The 18,722-nt window shown below is 29.0% G+C and overlaps 2 protein-coding genes across 2 annotated transcripts; both read right to left on the reverse strand.

Moving 5' to 3' along the window:
• Nucleotides 1-2,915: 2,915 nt before the first annotated feature.
• LOC136088990 (uncharacterized) lies at nt 2,916-4,197 on the reverse strand. Its single transcript, XM_065814337.1, has 2 exons — nt 3,819-4,197; nt 2,916-3,739 (listed from the first exon to the last, which is right to left on the reverse strand). The coding sequence occupies exons 1-2, from the start codon at nt 3,939-3,941 to the stop codon at nt 3,053-3,055; spliced, it is 810 nt and encodes a 269-aa protein (XP_065670409.1). The 5' UTR covers nt 3,942-4,197; the 3' UTR covers nt 2,916-3,052.
• A 230-nt stretch (nt 4,198-4,427) lies between these two features.
• LOC136088989 (uncharacterized) lies at nt 4,428-6,811 on the reverse strand. The gene is made up of 6 exons (XM_065814336.1): nt 6,445-6,811; nt 6,183-6,349; nt 5,739-6,062; nt 5,429-5,616; nt 4,990-5,242; nt 4,428-4,895 (listed from the first exon to the last, which is right to left on the reverse strand). The coding sequence occupies exons 1-6, from the start codon at nt 6,773-6,775 to the stop codon at nt 4,722-4,724; spliced, it is 1,437 nt and encodes a 478-aa protein (XP_065670408.1). The 5' UTR covers nt 6,776-6,811; the 3' UTR covers nt 4,428-4,721.
• Between the last annotated feature and the right edge of the window lie 11,911 nt (nt 6,812-18,722).

Genomic DNA, 18,722 nt, shown 5'->3' on the forward strand with positions numbered 1-18,722 from the left:
TATTTGTTGAAAAGTAAACTATAAAATCTGATTGAAAAAGCAAACCTATTGGCAACACTTAAAAATAAAATTAAAATTTAACTTTAAACCAAATTCTATAGCAAAATCTTTTATCTTGACTTTTAGTGGTTAATTAGAGGCTGTGAGTTGCAGTAATGAAACTAAATAATAGTCGTTTTTAACAATAGACACCAGCGGGAAGGTAAGTCAAGCTGTCTATCAACTCAAAAACATCACAACAATAACAACACAATGATTACTTCCAATAATACTACATAGCACCAGATATTTGACTTCCTCGTATAAATCTTGGATAAGCATCATAAAGATTTTAGATAAGTAAAAGTACAAAGAATTCGAGTGGATAGTTTCTGGGGATCTTAAATTATTTTCTATGATACTTGGACAGCAAGTTGGTTACACAAAATTTCCTTGTTTTTTGTGTGAATGTGATAGTCGTGATAAAGCTAATCATTGGAACAGGAAATTGTGGTCAAAAAGAACATTGAATGTTGGAGAGAAAAACGTGCACTTTGAATTTTTGGTTGATCCTAAAAAGGTTCTTCTACCACCGCTCCATATCAAACTTGGCATGATGAAGCAGTTTGTGAAGGCTAAAAGATGGTAAGACATTAAAACACCTTTCAAGCAAGTTTCCTGGTATGTCTGAAGCAAAGCTGAAGGAGAGAGTTTTTGTTGGTTCATTTGTAAGTTATTCGAGAGTTATTGTTGGTCAGTACATTCGTACGCTAATGGAAGATAACAACTTCAAAAACATGACGAACTATGTTGAGAGGTCAGCATGGAATTCTTTTAAAGATGTAGTTACGAAGTTTACAGGGAATCAGAAGGACTCGGATTTTAAAAATATTGTAGAAAATATGTTGTGCAATTTAAAAAAATTTGGGCTGCTCAATGAGTTTAAAACTCCATTTTTTGAACTCTTATTTGGATTTTATCCCGAAAAATCTTGGTGCAGTGGGTGATGAGCAAGCTGGGAGGTTTCACCATGATATCAAAGAAATGGAGAGAAGGTATCAAGGTCTATTGGATACAAGTATGATGGGCGACTACTAATGGATGCTGCTTAAGGAAAATGTAACGTCCCACAAGAGAAAAAGCACTTAACAAAGCTTCGAAACTAAAAAAAAACAGATTTTATAAAGATTTATAGTTGTATATAACGTAAATAAAATATTTTATGACATAAGATTAATTAAATTTGTATAATTTTATGATTTTTGCAGACCTGTGTAATCAAGAGTTCACTCATTCAGAAGTTAAATTTGCGCAATTACTATATTATTTCATTATATTACCTAATTTTTACTTTTGTTATAAAAATTACTCAAAACAGTTAATTCCTAATTGTTATAAAAGTATGTACACAGGTGGGATTAACGATTATCTAAAATATTACATATACGGCTATAGCTAGATATACGATGGCTATATATGTTGCATATCCGGTTATACTATGATCCCGGATTATCCGGATATCATATCCGGTACACCCCTAATAAATAGCTACCACAAAAAGCTATAGTTCCATTAACGCTTTCTAAAATGATAAATCCTCATTACAGAGGACATAAAGTGTTGCAAAATAAGGTTTTAAAAAGAGTTAAAAAATGTATACAAAAAAGGAGTAGTCGCCACTTATAAAAACTACAAATCAATTTACCTGCTTTGTTTGATACTGCAGTTGCTGATGTAGCACTCGTTGTTGGGGCTGTTGAATAACATTGTGTAGTTTTAAGTAAACAATATACATTGAAGATATTATAACTTCCGTTTTAAAAATCAGTTTGTAGTTTTCAATTCATAGATCTTTATGGTTTCCAATATTTTCAACATAATGCAATGTTGAATATTGGGAATAATAAAGATATAACAAACTTTAAGTCTTGTACTTCGTAATGATAAAAATGCAACTTTTATCTATGCCAGACTAATTCATAACTAAATTAAAGAAAATAGTTAATTTTACAAATCTTTACAACATTGATAAAACTAATAGTTACACATTACTTATTTCCATGAGGTATATTATCATGAGTCATCCAATAAATAAAAATTAACAGGAAATCTCCAACATAAACTTCAAGTTGATTGACTTTATGGAAAGGTATAAAATCAAAAATAACTAAATTAACTGCACAGTTAAGAAATCACTTTACACAACAAACTTAAAAAATTCTTGAATGCAATATGAAAAAAAAATTAACGTTATCAAAGTTAAGCACTGAAGTAAGAACAATACCTAATAACATGTCTAAAAAATGTTATTTTAATGTTCAGACCTAGGCAGGAAGCAAGAGCTCTTGCATCATTTTTTTAGCTTTGATACATACTATGATACATTACATTATAGATTATATGATATATTATATTATAATATATCATAAAATGTATAACATAATGTATCATATGACTAAGCAAAGCTCAAATAATGACGCGATAGTTATTGCATTAATGTCGCTATAACTCTCGCTTCCCGCCGAGGCCTGATGCTCTAATAAATAGCACAGCAATTTCTAATAATAAAAGCTAATAATTTATTAAAATACCAATATTTCTAGAATTACTAACTTTAAATTAAAATTCAAAAATCTACAAAATTCAGAAATTAGAAAATTCTAAAATATGAATTAAAATAATGGCTCCCAAAGAAACAAAAATAATAATAAACTTTAATTTTTTTAAGCTAATAAATAACAAAAATCAAAAACAATAAAATGTAACTTGCAACAAAAAATATGCAGAGATCAGCAAAAGTTATTTCTACATTCAAATTTTTTCAAGAAGAAATATGAAGCTAATTGCTAATTGAAAGCTAATGTTCTTTATAATATATTAATTTATATTATGATACATTAAATAAATAAATATAAATAAATATGAAGTATGCTCCTAATAATGTAATTAGATATAAATATGCTCTTTATAATATATTAACCATTACTATAAATAATAAATAATAAATTATATCGCAACATAAATAGATATTTCAAACATGTTTTAATATTTTATGTTATGAACCTAAATTCCACTATTTCCTTACTTTACATTGAGCACAGAACCAATACCCTTTAGGTTTGCAAGATATTTGTAGACAAACATAATGTGACCAATCTAAACAATGATCACACTGAAGCCATTTTTGACTTTTTCCATCCGCCTTAGATTGCCCGCATAATTGACATGGCCATTTTTTAATGCTCACAGCTTCACATTGTTTGATAACTTCAGCCCATGCAGCCTCTTCAAAATATTGCTTAATGTCATCAAGACTTGCTCTTTTATCTGCTATCTTATTCGATAAATGCTTTAAAAATTGGCAGGTGGTAATTTTAGCACTCTCATGCAAAACCTGCTGGGCAACTGTTCTTTCTACAAACCAACAGAGACGGATATGATCTTTTTCAAAAGAACCCAACTTTTCAAATACTTTTAAAGGTTTGTCAAAAAGTCTCTGTTTGTTTTTACCTACACGGCCAGGTGGCTTCCGCTGGGGTTGCCTTAAAACTAAATTTGTATGTGGCTTTTGAGAGAATGCTTCAGATATTTCTTTATTTCTGCATTCAAGTGGGGTCGACATAAAATCTGCACTTGAAGTTGACTGAACTTCTAAAATTTCTTTTGATGATAGAACTTCTGTAGGTGTAAAACCTTTTATACAAGTATCACTTTGATCTTCTGTAGACGTAAAACCTTCAAGACAAGGATCACTTTGAAACTAAAAAAAATTTAAAAGTTTTCTTATGCATTTCTTTAATGATTCATAAACTGAAAGCATGTAAAATCCATTGACATACCATAAGTTCCCATTCACCAGAAATGCATTGTTGATTAATAGATTCTAACAAGGTAATTGCAAGTTCAAATTTTTGGGGTGGCATTTCAGAGAGCAAGGAGGCTATTGGTTGAAGGTAACTCATTGCTGTAGTAAATCTTTGCTTGGATGTGGCACAACAGAGAGGTAATGATTCTATACTTGAGGTAATATGAGATGGCGATTGGTCAAAACTTACCTGGTTTACTTCAGGATTACGTGAAATCCATCTAAATAAATCAATTATATTGTAAATAATTTCTGTAAATAGTAAATAGTGTGAAGTTGAAAAATGTTTTGAAAAACCTTTATTTCAGTGTTCACAAATTTAAATAAAAATTAAATAAAATCAATTCTTTCATTTAATTGAACTATAACAAACAGTCAATTTAGCAATAAAAAAAAGCAATTAATGTATCAAAGCATCATTGTTTGCTTTGCTTCTTAGATAACCTGAATGACAAGACAACTTGTTAAAATAACTTCTTTTATAATAAACAAAATCAGAACATTCAATAACTTGTATATTGTGTGCACATTACAATACATGTTTTGTTTACTAAATTGTAAATTGATTGTTAATCAAATAAATTTTAGTTTAGCCATCAATAACATAAGTGGATTGAAACTTAAATATGGTCATAAAGTTATATAATGAAATAATACGGACCTATATTATCCTATTCCTTTAAAAACTGCTAATATTGATTTGATCAAATGTGTTTTATTTGCATGCTTTTGTGAAAAAACGTCAATATTTATTTGTGTAATATTTATCTAAAACAGCTGTAGTCACAATATACACATACATCAACTGGAACAAGAAACCCTACAAAAAAACTAGTTTGCACCTACCTCTTGCAGCAAGATATTATAATTCACAAGGTTACCTTTTATGAATCAACTCCAGATCATTAACTGTAACATTCTTAGTTCTTAGAGCAAAAAGAACATGTGCACATGGCACTCCAAACCCTGATGCAGCATCACAGACACAAACCCAGTCTATTATGTTATAAAAAGTTGTTTGACGATGGATTACCTGTAATGAATCACTGTCCTACAAAACCATAAAGTGAATAATAATTTTTTGCAGCCTTATTGAAAATCAAACAGTAATAAAAAAAGGATTATATTCAATAAAAAGTAATAACCTCATATAAACTAAAATCAGACTTTACACTTTTGTCATACTGTTCAATGAGATGACGAAGAATAAAAGAAGAAACATGACGCGAATAAAACTTGAGTGGCTCTGGAAGTTTATTATTAACTTTAAGTTGCTGGTCAAAGTCTGCATGTTTAGATTTTTCTATTTGCACTCTATTAACCTTAAGAATTTTATCTATAAGATTTCCAGGTGACATGCGTGACAAAAGGCCAACATCTTTTAGTGTTCTATGATATCTAATCAGAATAATAATATTAATTATTCTAAAAATAATTGTAAAATAGTTAATAAAAAAATTTACTTCAAAATTTAAAAAAATTTAGTCTTCCTTTAGTAAAAAATCATGGTTTTGTTTGATGTAAAACTTTTTCTATCACAAGACTTTTCCATTAATATTATTTAAGTACTCTTAAAATAAGTACCTTTCGAGTCTGTTATTAGTATGATTGTCTAAATGCAATAGACCTTTTCTATAGTGACCCATAAACATTTCTGGTATTGTCAGCCAGTTTTCTTGAAGATACACATAGAACGTTGGGAAATTTTTTTCAATATTTAACAAGGCTTCAGTGCATGCTGCATGATTACCATAAATTAATTTCTGTGTAGCCTAAAAAAATATTTATATATAAAAGTGAATATACAGTTGCATTTTTACAATATTTTTATAAAAATATTTTCAAATAGTGAGTAAGGTAAACAACAAAAAACACTAATATTATAATTGCAAACCTTGAATAATAATTCCTGATCGTCAGTTGTAAATCTACCCTTTTTAATTTGATAAATAAAAGCTTTAGCTACATGAAAACGACAAAGAAATATTTTATTTCCTGGAAAAACGGACTGTAGACCAGATATTTCTGCTTGAGCTTTATCAATCATGAATATTGACTTATGAAAAGTTTCAATCCCGACCCATTCCTTAGCATGTGTCATTAGGAGCTGTAGATGTGACTGATCCTCACGATAAACTAAAGACTGCACTACAGGTCTCCCCATGCCAGTTTGATCCACAACAGCCATTGTGTATAATGGCATCGAGAAGTTGTTAATCTGGATATTTATAGGAAATTTATTTATAACAATTTATTAATTTTTTAAAATATCTATTGTTTTAAGGAAAAGTATAACCTTAAATGTTATGCCACACACTAAACCTAGGTTAATACAAACCTTATAGGTACCATCAAGCATGATACACTCGGGATACTTTTTTAACAATTTTATTTGTTCAGTTGTTGTCCATGAGATACACTCTACTTTTCTATCAAGATCGGCATCAATATGGGATATAACGTTCGGTAATTCCAGAACTTTAATAATTTCATCAAGAGCAGGACCTGTTTATTTGATAAGAAAAAAAATTAATCATTTAAAAAAGAGAATAACTCAAAGACATACATTTTAAAATTTAAGTTTCAACCAAAACAAAAACCTTTAAATTTCATTCTTTGCTTTATGTTATAAATATCACGAGGTCTTGTCTTTAAACCATGTCTGTTTAAATTGTCTGTTACAAGAGTAGGATTAGCACCATGAGATAGCAGAAGCATTGTCTGCTGTTCGAGAACTCCTTTTGGTTGACGTTCCGAACTATACATAAAGAATTGCTCAGGCCCATGTGGATGGTTATGAACTAAATTTTTTTTCTTAATAAAATAACTCCTTATATCTTTTTTATAGGCTACATAAATAGCCATCTTACAACCACTTGCTAGAACACTATTGTCTCGTAACCCTCTGCCTCTCTTTAAGACACTGGGCATTACTTCCCCATAATGTTTGCATATCCACCTGTAAAAGCAAACTAAAAATAAAAATAAAATGTTAAATATTTGTCTAACATTTTATTCTTAACATTTTGTTTCCTAATTGTGTATAATAATTTATTCATTTAATTTATTCAATTTTAATTTTAATAAATTTATTCAAATCAAATTATTCATAATATAATCGATTTAGCAAAAAGTAGAATTAAGCTAAACCAGGCTCATCGCTATTTTGGAACCAAAATAAAACAAATTTATTATTTATTTAAAAAAAACATCAACCTATATTTTGATTTGTTTCATGGTTATTTTTCTAAAGAAAATATAGTGCAATTTTATATTTTAAATCCTTGGTGTTTTTCTATGAACCACTGCTCCTAATATAAGCAATGAACTTTCTTAAATTCAAAGGGTCTTTTATAACATTTATTAAACTACCTATCCTCAAAATTTGAAGTAAATCTGATGTGCCCATATTAAGTTTAGGTTTCCCCAAGCAGACAAGGTATTTTTGTTAATTTGAAAATTTGAAGCATTGTTACACTGAGTTCGCATATGTAAAATTTCCGGATCACATGGTAGTTTTATTGAATTCGGATTGGTGCTCAACACTTATTTTCTTATTTCGCGTAACTTTGTATACATTACACAGCGTGGAAAATAACGGGCGGTCAACGGTCACTGACCGCCCGAAATGACTGAAATTGCTATTTTGACCTCTCAAAATGAATACTTCCCGGTCAAGGTTGATCGGTTGAAAAAAAAAAAGTTATATAACGTTTGACAAATTATCAGGATGTCTTTGAAAATGCATTTACCAAAATTTCATAAAATGTAAATCTTTGAAAAAAGCTTCTAAAGTAATTTTATAGTTTGTACGCTACTTTAAAATCGCTTTGTTTGTGAGTATTATAAATGACGTAAACTATTAAATTTTTTTGCTTCATTTATCAATACTAATTTCATTTTACTGTTGGTAAAATCCATAACTGCTTTTTTCATAAATGATCGAAGTTCTTATTTTATTATTGTTTTAATAATAATATAATGTTAACTAAGAACATTTTTTTATTCCTACATTTTATTTATATCATTTTATTTATTTTTCTAATAACTATTTGCTTCCAATCGCAATGAAAAAATTTGTTTTTTATTTTTAGTTTAATTTATCCGTAGTCAATAAAACTTACAAATTATCGACTAAGAGCCGCACAGCAAGCCCCTCTGTGATAAAAATAAATTTTTTAGATTTCAATTAGTTAAGACTTCGGAAAAAAGAAAGTTCGTATTTGAAATTGTCGAGGTTCTTTGTGTTCACCGCATTTTGGGTCAAAACATTCCGTGGGTTGACAATACAGTTGGTGAGGAAATTTTTTCTTTATGAGGAGTTTTGAACAAGTTGTCGTTTGAGTTGCTTTGTGTCTCCACGCGGTCGAAGACTCTACTTTAAAGACTCTTTGTTCGGTTGATGCTGAGTGACTGAGAAGTTAACTTAAATATTTAGATAAATTTAAAATTACCAAATGCGCAATTGCTTTTTTTTCTACTATTGAAATCTTAAAAACATATATGTTGTAATATAAAGTTTCGTATTAAGTAACATAAATAATTTCGATAGTATTTCATAAAACGATTGTCATGATTTTATTAAATACTAGTTCAGCTTCTGCCGGCGAGAGGCATTATCATTATTATCAACTAATTAACATTAGCAGTTTATAAAATGATTTTAAATGAAAATGAATGAAAGATATAAAATGATACAAATGAGATATAAAATGTGCAATCATTTTTCTTTTTCAACGTCGGTAACGACTGAAGTTCTTATTTAATTATCATTTAAAATTAATGTAACAAAGAACATTTTCTCCTTCTTTTTCATTTATTTTTCTCATAACCTTTTCCCACAATTTCCGAAGTCATAGCAATGAATGAGTTATTTTTAAATAAATTTCAAATTAACAATCGCTAATTTGCACATTTTTTATATTATTAAATTGTAAGAGAATCGTCTAACATCAACTCTTCAAAATGGAGGCGACTAATAAGAGACAAACAACACTTTCATATTTAACACAAGCAGGATCAGAATTAAAACCACCTGTTGAAAAGAAGAAAAAACTCAATAGTAGAAAATTACAGCTAACAACAGCTCAAAAATAGGTAAACACTACTCTTGCAAAATATAATGCTAATGATTGGCTAAGATATTAAATAATGGAAATTATGTTACACCATTAAAATGTACTGTATGTCGTCAGTATGCTAAACAAATTGATATTTATAAAGGGTATATGCTGGAATGGGGAAGCGATGAAGGTAGTTGTAGGATACAGCACAGTGCCGCAGTTGATCGTGCAAATGGTTTGCAACGTCAAAGAGCCTACGAATTAGCAACGAAAAGTAAAGGAATGGTTGTAAGCGAACAAAATGATAAATTAAGCAACCTGCAGAAAGAAATGCGGCAAACTGATACTTTATCGGGCCTGAAAACCATGACCACGAAAGATCTAAAGTTGAGGTAGGATACTTTATTGCCAAAGAAGAGCTTCCGCTTAGCGTATACCCTAAAATACTACGTTTGGAAGAAAATCATGGTGTAGAGTTTGGCCAAACGTATAGAAATAAAATAACTTGTGAAACTTTTATTGATTACTTTGGATTGAGTTTGTAAAATATTCTCACGAAATTAAAAACACGAAATTACTTCAGTATTTTAATTGATGCATCAACAGATGTATCCGTAATTGAAAAAGAAGCTATATTTATTATCAGTTTCGATCCTACTCCAATAAGAAAGACCGAGATGAGCGTTGAGTGTTCTTTCTTTTCTTTCTTTCTATTTCTGATCTTCAATATGGAACATATGAAGGAGTTTTCAATATAATCAGTCATTCCCTTGAATCAGAAGATATCAAAATTTTTTGAATTTAAATAAGTTGGTTTTGGTGCTGATGGCGCAGCTGTAAATAGAGGAAGTAGAACAAGTGTAAATGTATTACTTCAGAAAGAAATTCCATGGATAACTTTTGATTGGTGTGTTGCTCATTACATTGAGTTAAAGATAAGTTTGCAGAAATAAAAACGTTTAATGATGTCAATAATATCATTTTGAAAATGTATAACATTTATAAAAAATCCCCAAAAAAGTTACGACAATTAGGAAAGCTTGTTGCTACCCTTGAAGAGGATAATTCATTTGAAATTGTAGGTATTCGCCCCAAATTTACTGATGATACGTTACGTTGATGATGCTGTTACGTTATGCTGGCTTCACTGGGAGTGTAAATAATATGTTAGATGCTTGGCATAACTTAGTTGATTACACTATTAAATATTTGGCACCAGATAAAACTGAGTACCGTTAAGTATGGTATCAAATTTTTTCGAGCTCTATGAAAAAAGATTTTTTGTCCAGTTCTACTTCTTGTTGAATTGTTGTTCGTATTGCCTGTTTCGAATGGAAAGGTTGAGCGTCTTTTTTCTCTTATGTATAGAATTAAAACTGACACAAGTAATCGCTTAACTGAAAACGGCTAAATAATTTAATTCGGGTGTGCACTGATGAAACAAATAGTGAAGAATTTGATGTGAATCCTGCCATTGAATTATAGACCGAAGACATTGCGAAGGCCTACTCAAGAAAGTCTAAAAATTTATTCAAAAAAAGCAACAAAAAAACTATAAAAACATAAATTGATTTAATTAATTAATTGATTAATTGTATCGTCATCAGACGAGTCTTTAGATTTAAAATCGTCTTTCGATTAAACTTTGGATAATGAATCAGATGAAACGTATCTTTAAAAAAACATTTTTAAGTTATATAAAACTTTGTTTTTTCTACCTTACGCAATTATCATAGTAGTATTACATAAAACGATACTTGATTAAGTATTCAGTTTAAATTATTTGGATATACTATAAAAACATAAATTTTTTATTTTTATAAAAAATAGAATACAAATAAGGAATACGAGTTCGTTCAATTTAAAGTATCAAGTTATTTTTTTATTTAAAAATTTTCGTCATGCAGAATAATTACTATAATGAAAATTTAAACCAAAAAAAGATTAAAATTTTGACCGCCCAAAAATAGCAATTGACCGTCAATTTTATGTATTAGCCGGTCAGTTTGACCGCTCGACTTTGATTTCTTATTTTCCACGCTGATTACATATTTTTTTACAGATTATATACAGAGTTGTTAGTCCTAGGCCTTGATCTTGCCTTAAGCCCAAAAAATAGGTCCTTGACCTTGCAACTTTCATCCTTGGCCTTGAAACTTTTTAGCCTTGACATTTTTTTGTTTGTTTGAATACAGCAGTAAATTACTAATTTTCTGTTTATTTTAGCAAGATCTTTTTTGCCTTTAGGAAATTACAAAGTTTAAAAAGTATTACAATGAATAAAAAGTAATTACATATGAATATTTTGAAGACAATAAATTGTATGAACAATTTGTTTTTTTGAAATAAAAAAAAAATGTTCAAAGATTTTAAAATTTTCATTCAGAGTAAAATACATGTTTTTATATTTAAAAGCATTTGAATTTTTTGAAACAGGCTCGGGTATGCTTAAGCAAAAAGTTAAGAGGCTTAAAAATGTGCTTAAGCTTAAGAGCCATTTTCTGTAAGAACCAGACAATTTTCAAGAAAAAAAATACTGAAGGTCACCGTTTGGGTTCATTTTCGCATATTTGCTTTGTATAATAGATGCAATTACAAATACAAAATATATTGGTCTAAATATTTGTGATTCGGTCAGGGCGGTACTTTGAAATTCGGATAAATTTTAGTCAGTATGCTTATTTTTCATAATGTCATACTTTAAGAAGCTACTACTAGAACATTTTTTATTTTAATATATTTTATCAACTTATTTATAACAGACAGACACAAGTTAAACTAGTTAATTAAAAAATAAATATGAAAAGTTGTTCATTGTCTAGAAATCATAGCCTAAAAGTTCAATAATTGTAAAAAAGTAATAACATTAAGCAGCCAATTATTAAATAATAAAGCCAACATAGCCACATGGATTTTTTTACACCAGATGATAGCTGTGGATCTAATTTTCCATTAAAAAAATAAAAATGCGCGGGGTTGGATCGGCATCTCAAAATATAAGCCATGAAAATCAAGTTTTTGAAAAACTTTTTCTAACTTTAGACCGCTATAAAAACTAAACCCAAAAGATTTGAAAAAAATGATAAATGGAAATACGTTAATAAAAGTGTAGATTGTTATATAAAAAAAAGTATGTGTGATCTTAAATTTGAAATTATGCTTTTAATTAGTTTTAATTGCTTTCAAACAGCTATTGTTATCGTATTTTTATACATGCATTTTTATATTATGCTAATAATATAAATAATAATACAAAAATGCTTTTTACATTTTTATATTATGCTACATGCTGTGTGGAAATTATTTAATAAATTAAAAATTTTTAATTCAACAATTTTGGCATTATTGTATATCAATACAATAATTCCAAATTGTTTTTGGGGTTTTATAAAAAATATCAAGCCTATAATAATTGCTTTTAACAAATTCAAAAGCAATTGACAAAAATGATACCCACATTAATTTATTTTTGATTGCCATCAAAACAATACACTTCCTCGGTGCAATGTTATTGAGGATATTGAATAAAAAATTAATTGCTAATTACAGTATTATGGGCTTCGTTAAGTATTGAGAAACTGTATAAAAAACTCACCTTCATCGAAACACAATAAAAGTTCAAGACCGTGTATGTTGGAGAAAGGGCATTATGAGAAACGTCCAACCCGTGCAAGCACGGAAACAAGAACGCTAAAACGATGATAATGATGATGATGATATATATATACATATATATATATATATATATATATATATATATATATATATATATATATATATATATATATATATATATATATATATATATATATATATATATATATATATATATAATGCCCTTTCTCCAACATACACGGTCTTGAACATCTTCTTTCCTTCAATAAAGACACTATCCTGCTTCCACAAATTTGGATCCATTTCAAGCCAGCCAGATGGGATATCTAATATATTGAAAAACCTCATGATGTTTGTAGATACTAAGTCCACAAGCTTGAGTGATTGGTTGTTCAAACAACTGGGGGGCGTTTGGGAGGATTTTGATAAGAAGCACTTTTAGATTTTCTTATGCTCAAAGTTGCGTGCTGTATAAATACTTTATGGAAGGTGAACAGATAGGTAAAAAAATGAGTGGAGAAGTTACTTCATAAAGATTTTGATCACCGCCAATAATGTTACTACGCAGCAGATTAAATCTTTGTTTTCAAGATGGACCAGACAGTATAAAGCAGAGACATTAAAAAAAAACGATTGAAAAAGCATTTAATTAATTGTTTACATTATTAATTATTACTTTTTATTATTTATATAAATACCATTATATATAGCTATTACAAAAATAGTAAAATATCATAAGTAATAATAAATATTTTACACTATAAATATAAAACATTTACCAGAAAGATGTTTCTGTAATTTTTTTCTTTCTGAATATCTCTTAATCGAATTATTCAAAGCATTTCTTTGATTTGTCTGAAATGAAAAAATTTTTTGTTCTGTTTTTAGTTTCAAGATTTAAAATGCTGGCTTTAAATCGAATAGAAAAAGAAAAATACAAAACAAAATGTAAAAAAATGAAAATATAAAATGTAATGTCTTTTATTTCTAAATCGTACTTTAACAAACCTAAACCTTTAGTTAAGGTATGCATTAAAACCCCTAGATGACTGCCTCATCGACCTCAAAATTTCAGCATTTTTAATAATTTTTAAGAATATTCCAAAAAAATAATATTGCTTATTTTTTATTGACATAAAAAATGAGCAACAAATTTTATATCTTTACAGTAAATTAAAACGAAGTTTTATTTTAATACTTTTCCATTTCCAACTGTTCAGTTTTCACTGTTTGTTCCATGTGTTTAGTTAACTGTTCAGTTACAACCAACATTAAAAAGTAACGCTGATTTCTTTGGATTAGGAAATCTTCGCCGATGACTTTCCACCATTTGAAACAAATATTGTTTTTGGTCTTCCTGTTTTGTTATTGTAGAATTAAATGCAGCGGCTAGAGCATTTCCTCTTTCTGCACTATCATTGACAACTTTTAGTGCCTTAACAGTTTTTTTGGTAGCCTGATAATTTGGAATATTTGACCATTTCTTAACATCCTCCTTCAGAAAAGACATGTCTAGCTGTAAGGCATCAAAAAAGAAACATGAAGATGGTCCAATAAAATACTCCAGAGGTTTTGCACTTAGATCTTCAGTTCCAGTGTATCAGATTGATCGACAATCGAGTTCTTGATTGTCTGCAATCTGATCTTGCAATTTTGCTAACATAAGTTTTTTCGTCATAACAGGCACTGGATCAGAAAACAGACCAAGCGGTGCTAGTTCTTCTCCAAGATACCATAAAGTGGAAACTCACTGCTTTCAACGCAGTTGTTGAGATAACTTTTGTTGTTGAAATGTACTTTGTTAATGCTTTTATGAGATTTAAATCGTTGAATGGAGCATCACATGATTAATAGCAGGTTATCCATGCTTTTACATAGATAAGAGCAACAAACAAACCAAATTCCAAGCACCCTGAACTTTCATTTTTGGTTAGCTTAAATTGAGTTTGAAATATAAAAATCTTTAAAACATAAACTATTTTAGACATCCACCTTGCATTTGTTAAAAGCACCAGGAACTCAGAACCATATGCCTCGAGGTGGAATATTTCCAAGAAAGATCAAAGTAAGTTCTAAAAGTTCACGATAATCTTCTCTGGGTAAATTTCCAGCCTTTCCATTCAACACTCCTAAAATAAAATCAACTACATCTCTCTTCAATTCTTTAAGTTCTTCATTTTAACGATGATTGGTGCAAGCTGTATATGTTTCTTGATCTATGTGTGGCCAATATTCCTGAAATCAACAAAACAACAACACATTTGGAACAGAGGATGGACTGAAAACTGCCTTGAAGACATCGCCACACAGAACTTCATGCACATGATGACGACATGCCAACCAGAGCAGATTTTTTCAAGTTTTCTTTCTCAAATTGTGCATGCACCATTTAGTCGACCAGTGTTTGATGTCATAGTGTCAAAAGATTTTTCCAATCAGAAATGACAAACATTGTTGCATTTGCTATAAGCTCAACAGTTTTTCTGTTCCTAATCCTGAAACTTGAATTGCCTGGCAATCAACTTTTTAAGGCCATCCTGAAGCTGCTGGCAAAATTTTTCAATCAATATGAATAAGCAAAGGTCCCTCCGAACTAAAGGCTGCCTTAACATTAGCATAATGTTGAAAATGATGCTTTATTAGGCTTCTTCTAATGCTACAACAAGATATTGGTAGTTTTGATATATCACCATCACCATACATTTGGATGGCTGTTGTTAAAATATATGCTGCTTTTCTGTCACTTACATTTGTACGATCAAGTGCAGATGCAAGTGCTGAAGGAATAACATCTAAAGCAGATACCTTTGCACGTTTAGAAGTTCATGGACATTCTCTCCTGAAAACGTTCCTCAACAAAATTGTTATGTTGTTGAACCATATAGTCTTCATCGCTAAATATAGCATTGTCTGCTTCACTTGAACTATCTGATGATGATGATAATTCTTTTTCTATTTCCAGACATTCTTTGGATTTTCTCTTTCTCTCCTCTTCTTTCTATACCAAGTTGAACTTCCTTTCTAATTCTTTACTTTTTTTCTTTTTTTGCCAAAATTCCATCTACACCTCCCATGCATATTTTCTTTTTGAATGTTGGTCTGCAAGAAATATTTGATCTTCTTCTATTTTATCAGTTTCAATGCATCATGGTGAGCAATATCAAAAAGACAATTTACTGAGTTCGAAAATCTTCTTTTGCCTGCTGTGCTGGCCCACCACGACTCTTGTTCTTTAAAATATTTCTGTATCTTTCCAATAAAACTTTAGTTTTACGAACAATACTTCTATGTTCGGCGGTTGGAATACTAGCTTTGGCCCAGATCTCATACAACTGCTTGACTTCAGTTTTTATGGCATCTTTTAGAGTTTGACTGTTCTTTTATGATGAAAAATATATATTCTTCAAACTTCCAAACTTGTGGGTAAAACTCTGCCACTAAAATATGGTTCTGGTTCCCCAATCAAATAAATGTAAGTTTTTGATCTTGTTTCAGCCATTATTGCTGTCTGCCAACCACCACTTGGTTTACATTAGTTCTATAATCTTAACTTTGGTAACTATAAGTAAATAAAAAATGTTTTGCATTATTTCATTTATTTTAACATACTTGTTTTAACATTGCTGTCTGCAGTCTAGATTCCACCTTTTTGTTTATTTTGTTTTTATTTGTGATCAAATATCTTTGGTAACTAATAAGTAAGTAAATAAATACTAAATACAAATTCTTTGTTGGTAATAATAGCAATTACTAATTAGCTCTTGGAAATAGGTATAAAAGTAAATAATTTTAAAATCAAGCACAAAAATAAAAAATCTGCAAACTTTAGGTCCCATGAGGCAGTTACAAATATTTTCTAATTTCAACAATATTTCATAGTTTTGTTTTATAGGTCAAAAGAACATAAATATCAAAGTGCCTCTGCAATTGGTTGACTTTCATTTTTTGTCAACTGAAGCTGAACTGCCCTAATATATATATATATATAAATATATATATATATATATATATATATATATATATATATATATATATATATATATATATATATATATATATATATATATATATATATATATTCAATGTAAAATCACCTGAATTTCTGCTACTTCTATAGACTTTTCCTCAAAAGGAACAAATGTAACATCATCAATATGATTGACTCCTCTTCTAGCATTATACTCCTCAAGTGAACCAAGAACATGATAATCTTTTAAAGGTTCCTCTATATATTTGTATATATTCAATATAAAATCACCTGAACTTTTTTTATTTCCAGAGGACATAAAGTGTTGCAAAATAAGGTTTTAAAAAGAGTTAAAAAATGTATACAAAAAAGGAGTAGTCGCCACTTATAAAAACTACAAATCAATTTACCTGCTTTGTTTGATACTGCAGTTGCTGATGTAGCACTCGTTGTTGGGGCTGTTGAATAACATTGTGTAGTTTTAAGTAAACAATATACATTGAAGATATTATAACTTCCGTTTTAAAAATCAGTTTGTAGTTTTCAATTCATAGATCTTTATGGTTTCCAATATTTTCAACATAATGCAATGTTGAATATTGGGAATAATAAAGATATAACAAACTTTAAGTCTTGTACTTCGTAATGATAAAAATGCAACTTTTATCTATGCCAGACTAATTCATAACTAAATTAAAGAAAATAGTTAATTTTACAAATCTTTACAACATTGATAAAACTAATAGTTACACATTACTTATTTCCATGAGGTATATTATCATGAGTCATCCAATAAATAAAAATTAACAGGAAATCTCCAACATAAACTTCAAGTTGATTGACTTTATGGAAAGGTATAAAATCAAAAATAACTAAATTAACTGCACAGTTAAGAAATCACTTTACACAACAAACTTAAAAAATTCTTGAATGCAATATGAAAAAAAAATTAACGTTATCAAAGTTAAGCACTGAAGTAAGAACAATACCTAATAACATGTCTAAAAAATGTTATTTTAATGTTCAGACCTAGGCAGGAAGCAAGAGCTCTTGCATCATTTTTTTAGCTTTGATACATACTATGATACATTACATTATAGATTATATGATATATTATATTATAATATATCATAAAATGTATAACATAATGTATCATATGACTAAGCAAAGCTCAAATAATGACGCGATAGTTATTGCATTAATGTCGCTATAACTCTCGCTTCCCGCCGAGGCCTGATGCTCTAATAAATAGCACAGCAATTTCTAATAATAAAAGCTAATAATTTATTAAAATACCAATATTTCTAGAATTACTAACTTTAAATTAAAATTCAAAAATCTACAAAATTCAGAAATTAGAAAATTCTAAAATATGAATTAAAATAATGGCTCCCAAAGAAACAAAAATAATAATAAACTTTAATTTTTTTAAGCTAATAAATAACAAAAATCAAAAACAATAAAATGTAACTTGCAACAAAAAATATGCAGAGATCAGCAAAAGTTATTTCTACATTCAAATTTTTTCAAGAAGAAATATGAAGCTAATTGCTAATTGAAAGCTAATGTTCTTTATAATATATTAATTTATATTATGATACATTAAATAAATAAATATAAATAAATATGAAGTATGCTCCTAATAATGTAATTAGATATAAATATGCTCTTTATAATATATTAACCATTACTATAAATAATAAATAATAAATTATATCGCAACATAAATAGATATTTCAAACATGTTTTAATATTTTATGTTATGAACCTAAATTCCACTATTTCCTTACTTTACATTGAGCACAGAACCAATACCCTTTAGGTTTGCAAGATATTTGTAGACAAACATAATGTGACCAATCTAAACAATGATCACACTGAAGCCATTTTTGACTTTTTCCATCCGCCTTAGATTGCCCGCATAATTGACATGGCCATTTTTTAATGCTCACAGCTTCACATTGTTTGATAACTTCAGCCCATGCAGCCTCTTCAAAATATTGCTTAATGTCATCAAGACTTGCTCTTTTATCTGCTATCTTATTCGATAAATGCTTTAAAAATTGGCAGGTGGTAATTTTAGCACTCTCATGCAAAACCTGCTGGGCAACTGTTCTTTCTACAAACCAACAGAGACGGATATGATCTTTTTCAAAAGAACCCAACTTTTCAAATACTTTTAAAGGTTTGTCAAAAAGTCTCTGTTTGTTTTTACCTACACGGCCAGGTGGCT

This window comes from Hydra vulgaris, chromosome 12 (assembly GCF_038396675.1).
Source record: "Hydra vulgaris chromosome 12, alternate assembly HydraT2T_AEP".
Taxonomy (NCBI): domain Eukaryota; kingdom Metazoa; phylum Cnidaria; class Hydrozoa; order Anthoathecata; family Hydridae; genus Hydra; species Hydra vulgaris.